We start from the raw sequence: 18,345 nt of genomic DNA, 5'->3' as shown, positions 1-18,345 counted from the left end.
GTCCGGTAATTTATTTATTTATTATTGTTGTTGTTTTTTTTTCAGTCAGTGATATCTTGCTCTTAACTTCAAGTTTAACGTGCCAGAGAAGCTGGAGCTATTTCTTTATGTTTATTGATATGACGAGAGTAGCACAGACAAATCCTACAAAATATGTCCTGACAAGTCTAAAATAATCACTTCTTGTAGGGTTCATGTACTGATTCGTAGAAAGACAAAAACACGGTTAGTAACTTGCATTTATGATGTATTTGTTTATTATTTACATTTTGTTAAGACTGAAAAACTGTGGTCATGATAACTTATTCAAAAAAAGTAGTCTACCTAGAGTATGCGATATCTGACACAGCCAGTCACTTGTTTGAATCACTTGATGAATTATTGTTTCGAATGAATCGTTTTGGTGAATGCTTATAGGAATCACTCATGAAATCAACTGATTTGTTCCTGAATGAATGTGTGTTTTGAGGTGAATGTTTTAAAGACAAGCTCATAAAGTGACAGTTACTTGTCGCCACCTCCTGGCACATGCAACTTGCAGCAATAGTTACTGAAAATACTCACAAATAATGCACACTACACATCTTAAAGGCACAAACAAAGCCTATATATTAACAGTGGAATGTAGCTGATCCAATCAAATTCTAGAAAACTCTTCGGTCAGGTATGAACATAGGAGAGTTTTCATGTAGGCTAACATTTCTTACAAAATGAGATGATAACAGTTGCACAATGCACTGCTTGAAGCATAAGAATCGCACTCTGACCTGCTAACATATACTACTGTAAGCTGTGAACAAACCACTGCACTGTCACTTCCTCCGCTGCGTGTGATGCAGTGTGATGGCTCTAATTGTGGACTAATGGTCTAAAAAGAACATGACACAGAGAAGTCCAGTCCTGGAAATGAGACAGGAAAACAGCCTGAGAAGAGGAAACAGACAGTTGGACCGATCAGCACATAATGAGATAATCAAACTATTGTCTTATTTTGTTTTATCTGGCATTTCAAATGGCGTGGCCTGACGTAGCACTGTGCTGCTCTGGGATCAGTGATGTGGGAAATGCATTAACCCTGCGCTCTCTGGCCGAGGGAGAGGAGCAGTCCCACGGGACAGTGGCGCTGGCTTCTGCCAATGTTATTTCCCGGACAGATTGCACACTTATTGCATTTTGACCTGTTTGGCAGCCCAGTATTGATTTTTGAAGCATTACCGCAATATGAGGATGAAAGCGTTTCTCCAAGGGAAGGCTGCAATAAGCTTGTTTGCTACCTCTTCTCACTTCTTCTGGCTCCATTGTTTTTGTGTGTTTGCCACTAGTCAATACAATAAATTTATTCTATGAAAGTCTCGGAAATATTGCCCGGCACGCGGCTTCCTCTTTGGAACGTTAATCAAATAAAGAATGATCTCATTTCCGTAACGCATTGCGTCTCTGCTAGATGTTGTTCATGGGATATAACCTGTTGCTTGTCAACTCCTACCTCACTGCCTTTCCCATCATCCTTCTTTCATTCGGTGTGTCTAAGATTGGATTTTAGCCACAGGATGAACAAATGGTGTCAGTCTCCACGGAGCATTAGTTAGGCTTTAGCATGTACTATTGTTTTCACTCTCCTAATAACTGTCTCCAGTGTCACAAACCACATAGTAATGTTGGCAGACAAAGTGCTTAGAAAACAATTCAGACATTGTCTTGGCTGTGAATGTTGCTTTTGAGAACACATTGCAATTGTCTCTTTTTTACTCTGGTCACAGTTTTCATCTCTAAAATACACAATGATAGATAACTTAAAACATATTCAGATTTTATTGAAGAACTTGAAGGTTTCTATGAAGAAGTTTATTTTCCTATAGTGTACTTGCATTTAAAAGGCTGAACACTTTACAATTGTTTCTTTTTTAGTAGTACGGCACAAGATTTTCACCTCTGAAACAAACAATGACATATTCCAATTTTAGAGAAGTGCCTAGTATAAATGAAAAAAAAATTCTATTTATACGGTACTTTCATTTAAAAAGCATTTTGGCCTAATTTTGTTCTCTTTTTGGCTCCTCATTTAGTCAGAAAGCCCAAATGCTTCTGAGTTTCATTAAATGCTATATTATCTTTTCGTCTGTGCCTAAGACATATTAACGCTAATAAACAACAGTGTTCTCATGCTAGCTAGATTCACGTTGCCAAAAAATATTAAGGGATGGTTCACCCAAAAGTTAAATTTTGTGTTTATTTACATATCTTTGTGTCATTCCAAACATTAAAAATGTTCCTTTGTGAAACAAAGATGATATTTTTAAATGGAAGGTACAATGCTGTTGTTGACTGTTAAAGAGTTGTAATCTCATGCTTAGCATGCACAAAGTAAAAAAAAAACATTTGGATGTAAGATGGCTCACCGAGCTATATCCAGCGGCAGCGCTGCACGGGACTTGCTGGAGAAAAATGTCCCAAAGAAGTGTGTTTTTGGTTGTAAGAGAAAGATAACTTGGTTAAGCATCCTAAAGAACCCAGCATTATGTAAACAGTGGATACGGTTTGTTTTTCTGGGGCAGCAACGGAGTTTCACAGTGTGTTTGTTGACGAAGCTGGATTTGCACATCGTTTGATATTGAAAGATGGAGCGGTCCCAGTTGTAAAAGATCCTGGTCATGATTCAGAACTGCAGACGTTAAGAGAAATGGCATCAAAAGTCTGTTTTGATGGCATTCGGCAGTCAAGTTCTTGTCACTCTTTAGCTCCACCCACGGTGCACCTCCAGGAGTTTGGCTTTTTCCGGAGAGAATCGTAAAGGTGTTTCTTTCTTTTTTATATATGATAAAACTAAAGATTTTTGCAGATATGAAGGATGCAGTACTACTCTATAGGTACTCAAGATTAACATGAGATTGAAACCCTTTGTGTAATGTCCCCTTTCAGAAGTTTTCTGCAGTATTGGTCCATACAATGAAAGTCAATTGGGTCCACTTTCATTGTGTAGGCAAAAAAAATAAAAAAATCGGGTAAGTATATTCTTTTGTGTTCCGCATTCTGCTTCCACATTTTTAAGGATGTTAGACCTCATGGCATAATCTTCATTCACCTTGGAAATTATGCTTCCTCATGAGATTAAGTTACATTCAGTGGCACCAGGGGTTCTTGACTTAATGACTCAATTCAGTACACATTCTATTCACCATAAAGTGTATGTGGCATCTAAGCTTACCTGACACCTCTGTTCTTACCTGACCAGAATGATCCAAGTTCTCCAAGGCCTTGCACGTGTTTCTCACTCAAAGCTCAATTCATCTGTACAGATTTGCTTGGATATTTGATTAAATAGACAGATGGTGGGGTGGTATTTGAGTATGAAGGATTGCAGCTTCTTTCAAAGACTTCCACTCAATTTAATTGCAACAAAAGACGAGAGCAAAGTCACGTCAGGCAGACACTCAAGGTTATCCCTTTATCCAACATCTGAAAGTAGCAGAAAAAAGTTTTTTTTTTTTTTTTTATTCATTTATATATTTATTTTTTGACACCTGAGACGAATAATTTTAAAAGATGAGAAACGTTCTAACAGGTCACCTCATGGCGTGCAAGTAATATAGTTGAATTATAGTTGTTAAAATCAAAGCATGGAAGATGAAACTATTTAATTCAACAGGATACATATAAAGTAATGAATGCTGTCAAAAAAAAGAAAGTGCTAAAGACATGGAGGAGTGACAACTGTGAGTGCTGTGAAAATGCGTGGGAGGTTTAAAACAATGCATTTGAAACAATTATGTATTTTTCAAGTTCATCGAGCTGGAACATTAAGAATATAATGATTTGAATAATCAACAAAAAAGTTCCCTAAATGTCATTACCTAACAACTACCCCTCAAGTTTTAGTGGTAGGTTTATATATATAGATTAAAGTTTTATACATTCGGTCAATTCTGATGACATAGATCTCAAGAAAAGAGTAGGATGACGTGCTCAGACTACATCTGACAGGTGGAGATTAGCTGAATGAAAGTCGTGACATATAGGTGGAGCAAAAGACTTGAAAAATAACAATATTAAATTAAACAAATGATTCATTATCCTTTTGCAAATGCATTTGGTGCAATTCATTATCTCGGTTCTTCATCATTTTGGCTCAACCTGAAAAGATGCAGGTGCCTATTGCTTGTCTAGTTCTAGTCAGAAAGTCTTATGAATTCAGCTCATCGTTGCTATTTGTTCAGTTGCTGACAGAAACCTTCCCGCCCCAATGTTATCTCACCTCATTAACATTTTAGGTGACAAGACTGCCATGGCCCTTATCAAGAATTCATGAGTAAGGCTTATGGCCATATTAACATTTCAGAGCCAATAATTTACAGTCCTCTGTATGTCTCTTCAGGTGTGTGAGGGAGGGAATGAGAAACTATTGCTTTGTTAGTTCTGAAACGCAGTGGGTAAACAAGGCAAGTAAATTTCACACACTTTGCATTTGGAAGTCTTCTAAAGCGGTACAGTAGCCTATACTTTCTCAAGTAGGACTAGAAAGGTTACCTGGAGTGTAGTGCTAATTAGATTCAACTTAACACATCCAGGCAGATTTTGTGCTAAAAACTCTGCATTTTATCCTAATTAAAGTAGCTAGATGAATCTCTCACGCTCCACAAAGACGGAGCAAAACCCCAGAGAACGCGAGGCTGCTTTCTCTGCCCTTTGTTCGCATGGAGTGAGATGCTATCCATTACCTAGCGATAAACAGCGTGAGACTCTCCGTCTCAGCGCCTCCCGTTGACACCCGCCTGCCTGAGAGGGGGCGTAGTGCTGAGAGCAGGATTTTACACAAACAACAGAGACTAAAGACAAAGCAACGCGGAACAAAACAAAAAAAAAAAACACGTCGAGGTGACGGTGTGGGCACAGACTGGTGCCGCAGAAGTGTGCGAGCACGGTGGGTCTGTAGGCCAGTCTGTAGCGCCGAGTCCTGACAGGGCAGGAGCAGACTCACGCGGTGACTCACCTTCTCTGTCAGGACAGCGGCTGCGGCATTGTGCTGCGGTGAGTGTGGAACAGTCACCACACCCGCCAATTACACCGAAGTCAGCTCACTTTCTTCACCGTGACATACACTGTCAGCGGCACGCTTCACATGCTGCCGCCCTCGGTACAACCTGATCAGGTACAAATTGGACAGTCTCGGGTTTAGTGAGCCCATAAAAAGGTGCTTTGTTCCAGATGCGCGAACAAGGGTCACTCGCGAACGCCTTCTATAATCCATCATCAGTGTGACATGTCTTAACCCAGTATAACCAAGATATATTTTCAGTCTATTTATATATAGTAGCCTATGCAAAAACTCATTAAGATGCCAGGTGCATTTCAGAATGAACTCCCAGAAATGACAGCATAAATAAAACACCTGATATTAGCCAGCAAGTTGTCTAAAGTTCCTCCTAAGGCTTTCCCCTTGTCAGTTGCTTTGAAAGCATATTTATTTGCCCCGAAAAGAGTAGCAGAGCTTCTGGCTAATTTAAAAAAGTTATTTTACTTGTATTTACTTTTTAAACTATAATCAACAGTCAAATGTATTTTTTATGTTTTGTTTTGGCTATTTCTGTTCAGTTGGATAATGTCAAGTTCATATAACCTATGCAATATATTCTATTTTATCACAAAAGTTCTTGTCTCATAAAATATCTGTATGATCACATGAGTCTTGAGTCATATTTTTCAGCTACGCAAAACATGATATTCAACAGCATGACTTCGTAAGCCTAGACGTTTCACGCTGAGCGTTGTATGACGTTATGCGTCGATATTTCGTGGGTGTACACTGCCCTCTGCTGGAGCATGAACACATGGACACAGCCAAACCAACATGAATGCAACAGGCCGCTTGCCACTTCACGTAAAAATAAAATAAAATAAATAATAAAAAATAAAAACCTGTGATTAGTTTTGTTAATCCCATTTTGTGGTAATTGCCTCATTAACATTCACTCAAAATAGGTAATTAATCGCATCTGTCGTGATTTAATCACGAATGTTATTCAAGATTGTCATCTGGACTTGACTGCATTTTTACTGTGATGAATCAGGCATAGACTATAAACAGGCAGTAGGCTCTTACTCTTATGTAACTATTTGATTTTTGAAGTTGAGTTAATAGAATAAGTCAATAAAGTATTAGGCTATCACTCTCTGAAAATATTTAACATGTTCTTTCAACTAGATTCTTTATTTATTTTCTTTATAGGTTTTAAAAAGAATTCTAACACCACTAAACTTACATGTGTAATCGTGCTTCACACCTTGTACTTTGAAATGGTAGCTCAGTCTCACGCTTCTCAGTGAGGTCATGAAAGTTTCCATTTATTTAGTTATTACTGCTTATGTCACAAAGAAATTAAAATAGGCATAGCCTCATCCTCCACCCAAAGCCTTGATCTGTGTGTTCCTTTGGAAATATGTGAGTCTTCTCCACCTACAGTTTTGTTAATCTCAGATCTATCACGCATGCATCTGCACATTTATCTATGTTACTAAAATGACCTGCATTTTGAAACCAAGACGTTTTATTTCTTGACCCATATTTTCCAATCCATTCAAAGAATATCATCTGATGAAGACAATTTGCAATGTGGTTGATTGTGTTAAAGGTTTTTTTTTTTTTTATGCAACTGTGTAAACAAATCCAGCGAAAAGCATTTATCCTTACTTGTTCTCTGTTTTATAAGAACCTTACGTTACAAGTTTAAAAAGTAATTTCCCTGATAGTGGATTCCTGTGATAGTTCACAGAAATAAAGATGTTTTCAATTGAGCTCGGAACCTGTGTTCATTTACGCTTGGTGGGGTGTGTTTTTTTTTTTGTTTTTTGTTTTTTGATGACTTCTCCTACCTCCATCTACCCCCTTCTCTCGGATAGGCGGCGAACTGAACCCCTGTCCCCTGCAGACTAGAGTCCACCTTCAGTTGTCGGACTTTCTCAAACTTCTCTGGCCTCCAGAGGTTGAAACTGCTCAACTCTTCTCGCGCTGACACTGTGCAGGCTTTAGACTCTTTTGTTTTTAGACAATGAATTTCCAGCCCCCTTCCCCTGGAGTAAAATTATCAGTTTTATTTACCATATGCTTTTCTGTCGCTCATGGATATCCGTCAAGTCTGTTTCAGGGCAGCGCATATTCAGGATCCGTCCACAGGCACAGAAATAAGTAAGTTGCTCCAGAAGTGATTTGAACGTTTACAGCTTATCTTCGATGAGTAACTTAGCCTACGTTCTTCTTGTACGATGTTCTCTGTATCTCAAGACAAATTATTCAGCTCAAAACAAACTCCAGGAGTGACATTTTAATGCTGTTGTTTGGTTCTCTGATTGTCGTACATGGCTAACGCAGTGCAAGGAAAGAGGGCAATCGATTTATTGAACATTTCTCTGCGGTGTTTAACATTTCAGTGGTTCTTTTCAGTAACTTTCATTTTAAGAGAATATAATTTTCACTTTAACACAGTTTTGTAACATTCGTAGTTTGCTGTCAGCCTTCAATGATTAAAATATGATATGGAAAAAAGCTTGATAGTTTAAGTTTTTAATTTGCGATAAAAATAACCAACTGAAACTATTCCTATTTTGTTTGGTTATGTGTGTGTGTGTGTGTGTGTGTGTGTGTGTGTGTGTGTGTGTGTGTTTTGTAATTATTTATATATTTTTAAATCTGTGTATTGTATAGAAACTGGTGCGCTTTTATTGTCCAAAAGAACGTAAGCTGCGCAGTTCAAGGCAGCGTGGAAAGTCACGTTGAACGTGAAGCCGCGCGCTGTCCCCAGCATCAGCCTGACTGTGAGCCACGAATGATGTAAGTACTCGAGAGACCAGGAGGGGCGTGTGGAACTACTGATGTTTCATGCTCCTTATGGACTCACTCGAAGACACTACACCAAATACATGATTCACGTTAACTAGAGTTGCACATAGGGTGTTAAATGGCCACAATAATTGAGTGTTATTTCGCTTTTACGACATAAGATGCAAGAAGAAAAAAAACAAGGTGTTAACATCGACTAATTTACATTTGCCCAGTTAAAAAACAAACAAGGAAAAGCTTTCTGGAACGTAGTGACAAAGACTTACCCGTCCTGATCCTAACGTTCTGCAATAACGCTGGATTTTCCAGAACATGTTTTTGTTTATGTTTTTCATAGAAAGCACGTGCCCTGCTCCTACTCTGGAATGACTCAAACACAAGGAAAGTTATAGTAAACTATATTAGTGTTCAATACTAAATATCAGCACTCTTAACTGGAACCCTTTTTTTAATTACCTTTTAGTGCTTTACTATATATACATTTTTTTTTCTTGATTCTGTGTCAGTGCCAAGAGTGAGGTTCAAGATATCCTCAAGTAGTTCAGTTTAGTGGGCTGGCTAAATGTTTGTTTCAGATATCACTGACAGAAGATCAGTTTCGCTTATAATGTAGTAAATATTTATATTAAAAGGCACATTGAAGATATTTGCTTAGTCCATTGAAAGTCCTAGTCTGGATTGTTATGACAGAATTGTGATGTTTTATATAAAATCTCACTCACACTATTTCACAAACTAAAGTTCATTCCTGTACCACTGCTGCCACAAGAATTTATGTAAGCTGTTGTTTGCTCTAAAAGGCCATTGAGTTAGACTAGTGTTTAAATAATGGAATGAACTGGGAGGAATCACAGTATATACATTAAATTAAGCATCAAGATGAAATAATTATAATGGCATTGCAACATATACAGTACATACACTCAAAGCTTTTAAAGCCGAGTAGCCGGTTTAATAAAGATTATACTTCATTAATAAATGTTGTATTTCATGCTTGTAAACTGGTGTGAAGAATTTAAGGCTTCCATATATGGCTTTGTTCAAATACTCACTTTTGTAATTGAAGCATTTCACCAAGAGCTCTTTTGCTGTCATCTGAAGCTAATGTGATATTAATCGTTCAACTTGCTGTTGCGTAATAACTACAATGATTGCACTTCTAATAGCAGGATTATCCATTAGAAGTAACACTATCAACATCATTAAGTGAAGCTGAACAGACTAGTAGGGGCAGAAGACTCTTCTTATTAATCCCTCTCAGTGTGCACAAGTTAATGCTAGCCAAAGCCTAAACCTTTGCTTTCATCCTACAATGGGGCGAAGCTTCATGATCCATTACTCACATAAGTGGCTTAAGCCTTGTAAAAGATGGTGTGATCAAATCAATTTTTAAAATAAGATTGTGGAGACAAGTTGTTTGTTCTTCAGATACCGTACTCGGTTTCGCCCGGCTTACAAGATAGCATACAAGACTGTGACTGAGCTAGAATGGAGGTGCTGCCCAGGATATCAAGGCCCAGACTGCCGGGAACTGAAAGGCTCTCCAAATGGACAGACAGCATATTCACAATCAAATCCACAGCAAGCTCAGCATGGACAAAGTCGACCTGCACAAAGTATGTCAATAGGATATGTTCCAGACATGTTTTTTTTTTTTGAGGATTCTTTTCATATATATATATATATATATATATATATATATATATATATATAATCTACACATATTTAATAAAAAAATAAAAAGTGTATTAATTTTTTAATTAATAAAAAATATATCTTTATTTATATTTTGTTACCACAGGGCCTGAACGACGAGAAACTGGACAATATGATATCAGACAAACAGCTGACAAAACACGCATATTAGAGGAAGGAATGCAGCGCCTCTCACAGACAGTTCTGGGTCTTCAAGCAGCTATGACAGGTATGGCTGAGAACCTGAGGACAGACTTACAGGAGGACACAAGAAAGATGCTCATTACTCTCCTCAATGACAGGACCTCACCTGACAGCGCAAGAACAGGAGGCACGGAGGAGAGTGTGGTGCATCTGGATGGCCACCAGGCAATGAGAGGCCGCACTCATGGGGAAAGAGAAATGGAGACATTGTTGGCCAAGCTCAACGATATGACAGATGCTCTCAAAAGCAAAGACGAAGCTCTTGAGGAACTGCGGGGAACAGTGACAGGGCATGACGGTCAGATACGAATGCTTATGGATAGTTCCTCTCAAGGCCTGCCAGTCACGGGTGCTGCAGCTCCAGATATAGACATCCTTCAGACTTATATTGATGGGAAATTTGAGAAGCTCAAGAAGGAGCTTGTTGTAAACATGGAAGAAGAGATGGCCAAGCTGAAAAATGCATGTGATGAAAAGATTCAGTCTCTTCAAAAAGCATGTGAAGACACAAAGGACAACAGCTATGTGAGCCTTACTGATCTAGTGCACAACAAGGAAGAGGAGCTTAGAAAGGAGATACGTGAGATCAGATTGGATTTGTCCATGTCAGATGGTTTATTGCGCACAAACCGGACAACAACCATTGGAATAGATGATAATGACTATGATGACTTGAGGAAGGAACTTTTTCGAGTGGCGGATGCCCATCGTGTCCTTAATGCCAGAGTGGACAATGAGATAGAGCACCTGTCCTCACTGAAGATAGAAGATGTGCTCGGGTCACGCTTAGAGGACCTGGAGGACAGGATGAATGTCACAGAGAGGAACGCAGAGACTTATTGCTTCTATGTGGATGAAAAACTTACCAAGGAAATTACGGATGAAGTAGCCATGTTGCGTCAACTCCTGGACCAGAAACTCAATGCTGTGCAGGATTCGTTCTCTTCCATGTTTATCGAAATGAACAACAACTCCTTCCCAGGGATGTCTAGCGGTTCTGTCAATGCACTGCAAATTCAAGTTAATGCTAACAGGCATCTTATAAATGGCTTGGAGGACAAGTATAATGCAATTGGGCAGATATGCTCAGCCGACTGCAAAACCAACCTACCCACTGATTCCAAAAAGCCAGAAGGTCTGGATAGTCTTGTAAAGGACGTTAGACTCTGCAGAAATGATCTGGATGTCTTACGTTCTGATTTTGTGAACAACACAGCAAGGCTTCATGCATTAGAGGATACTGTTAGAATGTCACCTGAGAAACAGTTCGTTAATGCACATATACAGGACACCAACAAAAGAATTTATGCTTTGACTGACAATGTCAATGGGTTGACTGGAGCTGTAACGGGATTGGGAGACACAGTTAGCAAATTTAACCAAGACCTTCTCACTTTGAACTCCACGTGTTGCCAGCAGGTAAGCGGTTCCCCCCTTTGGGTAGAAACTGGTAAACCAAGCCTCAACCAGATTGAGGAGATAAAAGACCAAGTGGATGAACTGAAGGCTCGGGTGACCACGGAATTGAGCGTGTGTAAGTTCAACACAGCTGGAGTAGCTGAAGGTGTCTCAGCAGTGGACGACAGGGTGACTGCTCTTGAGAAGATCTGTGGGAGGCTTGACAGTGAGAGGAACAATATCCAGGGTCATTCAGGGGAATTGGAGAGGAAGGTGGCACAGATGAACAGCACTCTGGGCAGTCATTCAGGAGCAATCGCAGCTCTTCAAAACTCCCTTCTGAATTTTCAGAGTCAGCTAGCAGGAATGGCTAGCCAAATTCATAAGGACCATACAAGAAAAGTACAAGGTAAGCTTTCAGATGTTAATGGCAGATTGAGGGAGCCACAGAAACATGTTTTTATGTTTTATACTAGTTAGTGTTGGAAAATAGAAACTGAAGTAACTGAAAGTCAGTATACTGAACCAATAAGGGGATACATACTCATGATGAGTCATGAGTGATATATTATTAATTAACTGAAATGCTAAAATGTGTAATTCACATTACTTTGGTCTCTATCTGTACATTTTAACCCTTTTAAAAAAAATATCACAGTACATATGTTGTCTTTAGTGTTCGGTGGTTTTATAAGTGGAGGAGTTGTGTGGTCTTTTTTGCCCAGCTTACTCCACCTATATCATTTAGAACTGATAAATGTGAGTACATTTGTAGGCATATCTGGTAGCCCATTAAGCTCCAAAGGCAACTTACGGGCCTCAGGAGGTGATGAATTCCCACACCCCTCTGCAGATGTTCGGCTATGAGACAGCTCTGACGTCACTAGAGAACGCACATTCTCTTAAACTACTGTTAAAGGGTGATGTCACCATTCCTGATAAGGGTGGAGGTCCATCTCTTGCAGAAACAAAAATCATTTTCCTAAGTACTATGGCTAAACAGTAACTGTCCTAAAGTGAAGAGGCCTAAGATAGGCCTATTTATAGGGACTTTGACATTTATGCAGTGTTAATGCACAATAGATATGTCGTTTAACAAAGAATAAAAAAAGTGTTGCAGTAAATAAAAAAAATTAAAACTTCTGGACAGAAGACTGTAGTAAAAAGCATTAATTATTTTGCAGTGCAGTAACCACGTCATAGGATATACATACAGTGTGAAACAGATTGTGCAACCAGTGTGGTTTAATTCCCAAACAGATTAATCTTATAATGAAGTTAATTTATTTTTTGTGAATTAAAAGCATATTGCACAACATGTAGACCGACTTCTTACAAATTACTCTTTTCAGTCGGTTCTTTGCAGTGAATCAAAAGCATACAGCTCAACCCGCATAGTCCCACTCCTGAACAAATGATTCAAATGAATGAAATGTTATCTCAGATTGTGTTTGTTTCGTGTTGTGGTTTAATATTTAGTATAATATTAAGGACAATTACTGGACTGCATTCAAGTAATAAAATAAATAATTATTCAACCATTAATGAACTGGGATCATTAAAAGGAATCTGATTTATTCTCGATTTCTATCACTACTTTTAGGACATGATGCAGTTAAAACTTTCAAGTCACAAACACAATAGACCTTATCCCTGAATAGCTTCAGTATTGCTCAAACTCTTTGGCTGCTGATTATGGCAGAGGCACATTGCACAATACTGGAATGGCCCATCTAGCTCTGTGACAAAGCGACCACCATAGTTTTTCCATATTTTCCAGCTTTCAGGGCTTCAGTTAAGCCTGGGAATGTTTGACGGCTTAATAAAAACACCCTCAACTTGTGTTGATTCATTTTTCTATGCCGCGAATCAGGCATCTTCAGAAAACTCCTCTGTTTGCTGGAGACAATAGCTATGGAGACTTAATTTCAGTTCTTGAATTCATCTGGATCCATTTCCATGTTCTGTGGAAACAGTTGCAGGACAATGACGTTGTTGTTTGGTGTTCTACTGATACCCTCAAAATTGGATCAGAACTTTGAATAGTGTCCCTTTCCTCCCCACACTCTTATCAGCAGTGTCCTCGCTTCTTTCTCTCTATTGATATCACTGAGTCAGAGGATGTCAAGGAAGCTCTTTCCTGCTCTCACCAAATGTGTTTCTACTCTTGATTTACTTTATGTAACATCGTGTGAAGACATAAACAGGCTTTTAAGCCCCGAACTTGAAGGTATTCCCAGCTGGTTTCGGGTTAAAGTTTCTCTCTCTGGGTCCGGGAACCCATGTGGAAGCGCTCTGATTGGATTAGGCTAAAATTGAGAGGTGTGGTCATTACAGCAGGGTCCAGCTTCAGTGGTTTCGTTTTCTTTTAATTTTCTTCCAGCTTTTAGTGGTTTCATTTTCGTCTTTGTGTTCATGTTTCCATGCACAATATCACCACACCCCACAGAGCTTTTTGCTCTCCACTCTCGAAATTGTCAACACAAAGACCATTCGGATCCGGTCTACCATTCATAAGCTAAATATGTTTTTAAATATTGCTCTCCACTTCAGTTGAGTGTTTCTGACTTATTAAACCCACAACTCTGAGTCTGTACATCCAGTATTTATAATCAGCATGTCCTTGATTTACTTGATTTGTGTTGCTGCCTTTAGGCATTATGCATGTGATGAGTCTGTTATTTGCTCAGAATGGCAAACAGACTTGTGGGAAAAACACAGATAGTTGCCCATTATCCTTTGGGAGATGTAGTGTATGATTTGGAAAGCAACGTAAATGTAGACAAACAGTACTGACGCAGGATTTTAGCTGTGTCCATTTTGCCAGTAAGAGTTAATTAGCTTAGAAATGAGTCCATGAGACTCAAGCTCCACCCCTCTTTTCGGTCACGTCCTACTACAGCCAGTCGCATTCAGAGTCCAAATAGACCCTAATGTCAAGAATGACACATTACAGTTCTCAGTTAAGACAGCATCATCTGGTAAGAAAAGAAAGGTTTTTTCTCACATCGCTGTTGAAAAGCTTGTAACCCACTGACAGCAAAAAGGGATTAAAAAGAGAAAATGTGAGGTTTTGTTAAAGAGTGCGAGATGTGCAAGATCTTTAGGCCTGGAAGTATTAGCTGATTTTTTTTTTCCTCATTAGAATCAAAGCTGACAGTAGCTCATAAAGACCGAAAGCATTTGTAAATAAGCTACACTGCGAAAGACTTGAAACACTTGAATTGAACATTAAAGCTCTTTGTGGGGTTTTATTTAGAAGCATTGGCGTGAGCACTTTGGCAAAGTTTGGCTGAAATCAAAGGCTAACAGGTTTTACACTATGGCTTAAATGCCATTAAAATGCTTTATAGATGCTTTCAAAAAGAGTGCTGGCAAGCTGACATTCCTATAACCTTAGATTTTTGTGTTTGGGTCAATGATCACTGTCTACTGAAAGGACAGTTGACCCACGAGGTCTGTCATCAATTACTTCAAAATACATGCTATTATGTGTATTTATGAAAGAAAGTCGTACAGCTTTTGAATGACATGCCAGTGTAACGGAGGCCAGCGAGTAAGTGCTGTGCAGATAAACCTCATTTAGCCTCCTTGTTAGTGCGTCTGCCTCCCATGCCGGAGACCCGGGTTTGAGGCCCGCTTGGAGCGAGTGCGAGGTGTGGCGGTGAGGGACCGGGAGAGAAGGGTTACACCAGCAAGTAAATGATGACATTCTTTTTAAAACTATTTATTTGGGGGAGGTCATGTAGTTCATCTACTTATTTAAAAACACTAAAGGGTCAGGAACATTTCCCTGTCTGCGTTCCTTTCCATCTCACGCAGAACCGTGTCCAGACAGCTTTTAAAGTATAGTCAGCCACGGAGGAGCTCGGCACATGCGCAGTATCACCTATACTTGACTCACTCCATCTCAACATTTACCTCGCACCAGATAATGAGATTTAGACAATATTCAGATTACGAAGTTTACCTCATGTAAACACAATACTTTGATCAAATTGATGCGATTAAGCACTAGAATTGTAGTAAATGTGACGTTTACCAATCTTTCTCAATTTATTTGTACTGTAAGAATATCCACAATAAAGAAAATGAAAAACCTTTTTAAAAATATCTAAAGCACGTAGCAAGTATTTGGTCAAATAAATTCAGCATTTGTGAGCATAAGAGACCTCTTTAAAAACATAAAAAATGGGTCTTTTATCCTGAATCTCTTTCATTTTTGCAGGACTGCCTGTTCAGCAGAAGAGTCCCGTGTCTGCCCCTTACATTCGACCTCCTACACAACCCATGAGACCATACGTTCCTCACATCAACATACCTTTGATCATACCACACAGAACAGTGCAAGTCCCTCGTTCTCATGTGCACCAGCCACACGTCCCACACCAGCCCTACTTCCCTCAGCCACCAGGCAGCCCCAGGCATCCCATCCACCCTGTACAACCCCACCAACCTGTCGTAAACCAGCCAGTGGTGGTCTCAGGGCAAGCCGGCCCACCTGGGTATGGACGCAGGGTCACAGTCAGACGGGATCAAAGCTCTGAGAACTCAAAAACACCTTTGAAAGGATTTGCCGGTGCTCCAGGTATGAAGTGGAATTAAAAATATTAATTTTAGGAAGCTCATGCTTGAATTGTCAGAACTATTTGATTTTTTTTTCTCTTCCATAGGTTATTCTCCTGTCAATCCTGTATCATATAATACCAAACAATCTAATCCAGAAGGTAGCTTTTTCTTTATTTTCAGTGTTTGCTTAATAACATATTTTTAATGAGATTATCATTTATAGAATAATGACTATTAATTCTCATCACAGCTGCCCATGTTCCATGGAATCCTGCATATCAAAGACCCATTGCAACTCCAGGTAACAAGTTAAAGTCTAACGAAGTAATTTCAAATTAATTTAAAAATTATATTGTACAATTCACCACATATGAAACGAGTCCAAAATTAACACTTGCCAAGTGCAAACTGCAAGTTAAAATGGCTTTGGAGAGTTCCTTCTCATGGTCTCGTAACTTTATTAGGAACTGCAACATAACATATGGGAAAGTGGATAAGTCTGACCTTCACTGATGAAAGGTCAGAATACTTTACAGTCAAGAATACTTTAGGTTACTAACATATCTCCAATTCTCTGATAACATGAAGTGAGTGAGGTATGTCACTTTGGGAACGCCCCAGGCATGACCGACTGTGGAAACAACAGTGACACCATGCAGTGGTAATGGAGTCCCGCCTCCCTGTAAGGCAATGAGGGCAATAATGAGATATCTCACTAGTAACCTAAAGTTCTCTTTCTAACATTCGTTTGATATCTCACTATGGGATATAGATAACTCTTGAATTGCCGATATGCTGACGAAGCAGACTAAAGATGAATATCATCCAAATTAAAACTCTAAACCTCTTTTTTTGTTGTTGTTGTGCGGTTTGGAAAAAAAAGATAAATCTTTTCATTTAAAAAAAAACACTGCAAATTAAATTTTCATGGCCAAGGAAAATATTTACCAACAAATACATTTTCTCAAATCACTCCCCATTGGCAGGTGTGGCAAAGTTAATTTTGGACTCTGTGTGTAATGATCAAATCATACTTTTCAAACGTGATGTCTCTTCATCACAATAGTGTCCCAGCAGCAGAACTCCTTGACGGATCCATTTTCTTTCTCTGCTGGCCTCACACGGCAGATATTCTCAGGGGACTTCGGTATCATTCACTTTGATAGAGTGCTGGTCAATGATGGAGGCCACTATAACCCTCAGACAGGTAAAACAAAACCCTCAAACTCTTTTTACTAATGTTGAGTGGTTCCCAATAAGTTTTACTTCAAGAAACAGATTTATTAACAGTTTTTAGAGGTTCCCCATATGGGCTTTCAGTATATATCCCATATATTATTTGGTCACGATGTTGCTCCACCTTCTCCGTAGGGATCTTCAGGGTGCCCACGGATGGACGTTATCTTGTGACTGCCGTTCTAACAGCTCCACAGGGTGAGCATGCAGAAGCCGTGCTCTCAGTGTCCAATCGCAGCGTGCAGAAGTTGGACACAGCAGGTTACTGGAGTGGCCACCCACGGCTGTCCCGAGATCAGTGTGCATGTGGGGGGTCTGCGTCCTTCAGCCTCATCCTACCACTACGGCAAGGCGACACCGTGGCTTTGGTCCGCACCGCCGGGAAGTTGGCAATCTCTGATTCTAGAGAGATCCTCTCCACCTTCAGCGCTATATTCCTCTACTCCCCTCAAGCCAAGAGATAACCCCGCTACTGAGAGGGGTGCTAACCTGACTTGACGCAAGTCTAACCATTCACAATGCTGCCTCATTTAGAAAGGTGTGGTCATATTTTCAAAATTTCTTTTTTCAAAAGGCATTTTGGTGTGGCCAGCTTGAATCCACTGCGAAATCTGGGCAGGAATGACTTCACAACCACGTGGAATCCTATTGAAATCTCTGGAATTAATTTTATTGCAAAGATTTGCTGACCAACTGTATATGTGACCACACCTTAAGACTGTGCAATAGTTTGGCTTTTGTTATTTATCAAAAACACAATACTGAGTTACTTCAATTTTTAAAGGTGGAATGTGTTTGAGATGGTAAAATATCAAACACAAATGTGCCTTCAATTTGTTGCCAAAGAAACAGAGCATAGTTTACCATTAGATTTTAGTAGTATATTTCCTCCAGTCTATATCATTTTTTAAATTATGATTTAAAAAAATATCTTTGAATTGTAAAAGTTTATATATTTTTGCTTATATAACATTAAATGCATATTTTTTTGGTTCAACAGTTAGTTTGAATATCACTTCTTTTACAGCCAATATTTTTATCTATAAAATAATTAAATAAATGAACTACCGTGATTTCATGGCATAGGATGTTTTTTCCAAATGGGTGAGATGATAATTAAAAAAAATAATAGATATGCCTACTGTAAAAGACACATTTGGGTTTGTAAATTAAAAACGGATCTGCTGTCTTCTGCAATAAGCCTATATTATTTCACATGTAAGTATTATTTTTTTTAAATGAGAAACATTTTTTAAATGTAAAAACAAAAACTTTCGCCATAAATAGGCTTTTTTTTTTTGGTGCCACATATTAAACTTGCACTAAACACACCCCGAAGACTTTTCTTATTATGTGAAGCAATTTAATTTACATATGATTGTGACATACTGTAATACACAACTTATCAGTGC

The 18,345-nt window shown here is 39.0% G+C and overlaps 1 protein-coding gene across 1 annotated transcript; it reads left to right on the top strand.

Annotated features, from left to right (window-relative positions):
• Positions 1-6,855: 6,855 nt before the first annotated feature.
• Positions 6,856-18,264, top strand: LOC128030086 (EMILIN-2-like). The gene is made up of 9 exons (XM_052617582.1): positions 6,856-7,180; positions 7,697-7,822; positions 9,260-9,447; positions 9,633-11,537; positions 15,357-15,716; positions 15,802-15,855; positions 15,948-15,998; positions 16,764-16,904; positions 17,069-18,264. Exons 1-9 carry the CDS (start codon positions 7,044-7,046, stop codon positions 17,395-17,397), a joined length of 3,291 nt encoding a protein of 1,096 aa, XP_052473542.1. The 5' UTR covers positions 6,856-7,043; the 3' UTR covers positions 17,398-18,264.
• Positions 18,265-18,345: the final 81 nt, after the last annotated feature.

This window comes from Carassius gibelio, chromosome A2, assembly GCF_023724105.1.
Source record: "Carassius gibelio isolate Cgi1373 ecotype wild population from Czech Republic chromosome A2, carGib1.2-hapl.c, whole genome shotgun sequence".
In the NCBI taxonomy this organism is placed as follows: domain Eukaryota; kingdom Metazoa; phylum Chordata; class Actinopteri; order Cypriniformes; family Cyprinidae; genus Carassius; species Carassius gibelio.
The sequence above is the reverse complement of the archived record's forward strand: the minus strand, read 5'-3'. Positions and strand labels throughout refer to the sequence as shown.

What these genes read in the sequence shown, in the direction of transcription:
- LOC128030086 (XM_052617582.1), top strand. Translation starts at nt 7,044, where the DNA reads ATGAATTTCCAGCCCCCTTCCCCTGGAGTAAAATTATCAGTTTTATTT. An exon ending in GACTGTGAGCCACGAATGAT is followed by an intron (nt 7,823 to 9,259) that starts GTAAGTACTCGA and finishes TTTGTTCTTCAG; the next exon opens with ATACCGTACTCGGTTTCGCC. An exon ending in CCATACAAGAAAAGTACAAG is followed by an intron (nt 11,538 to 15,356) that starts GTAAGCTTTCAG and finishes TCATTTTTGCAG; the next exon opens with GACTGCCTGTTCAGCAGAAG.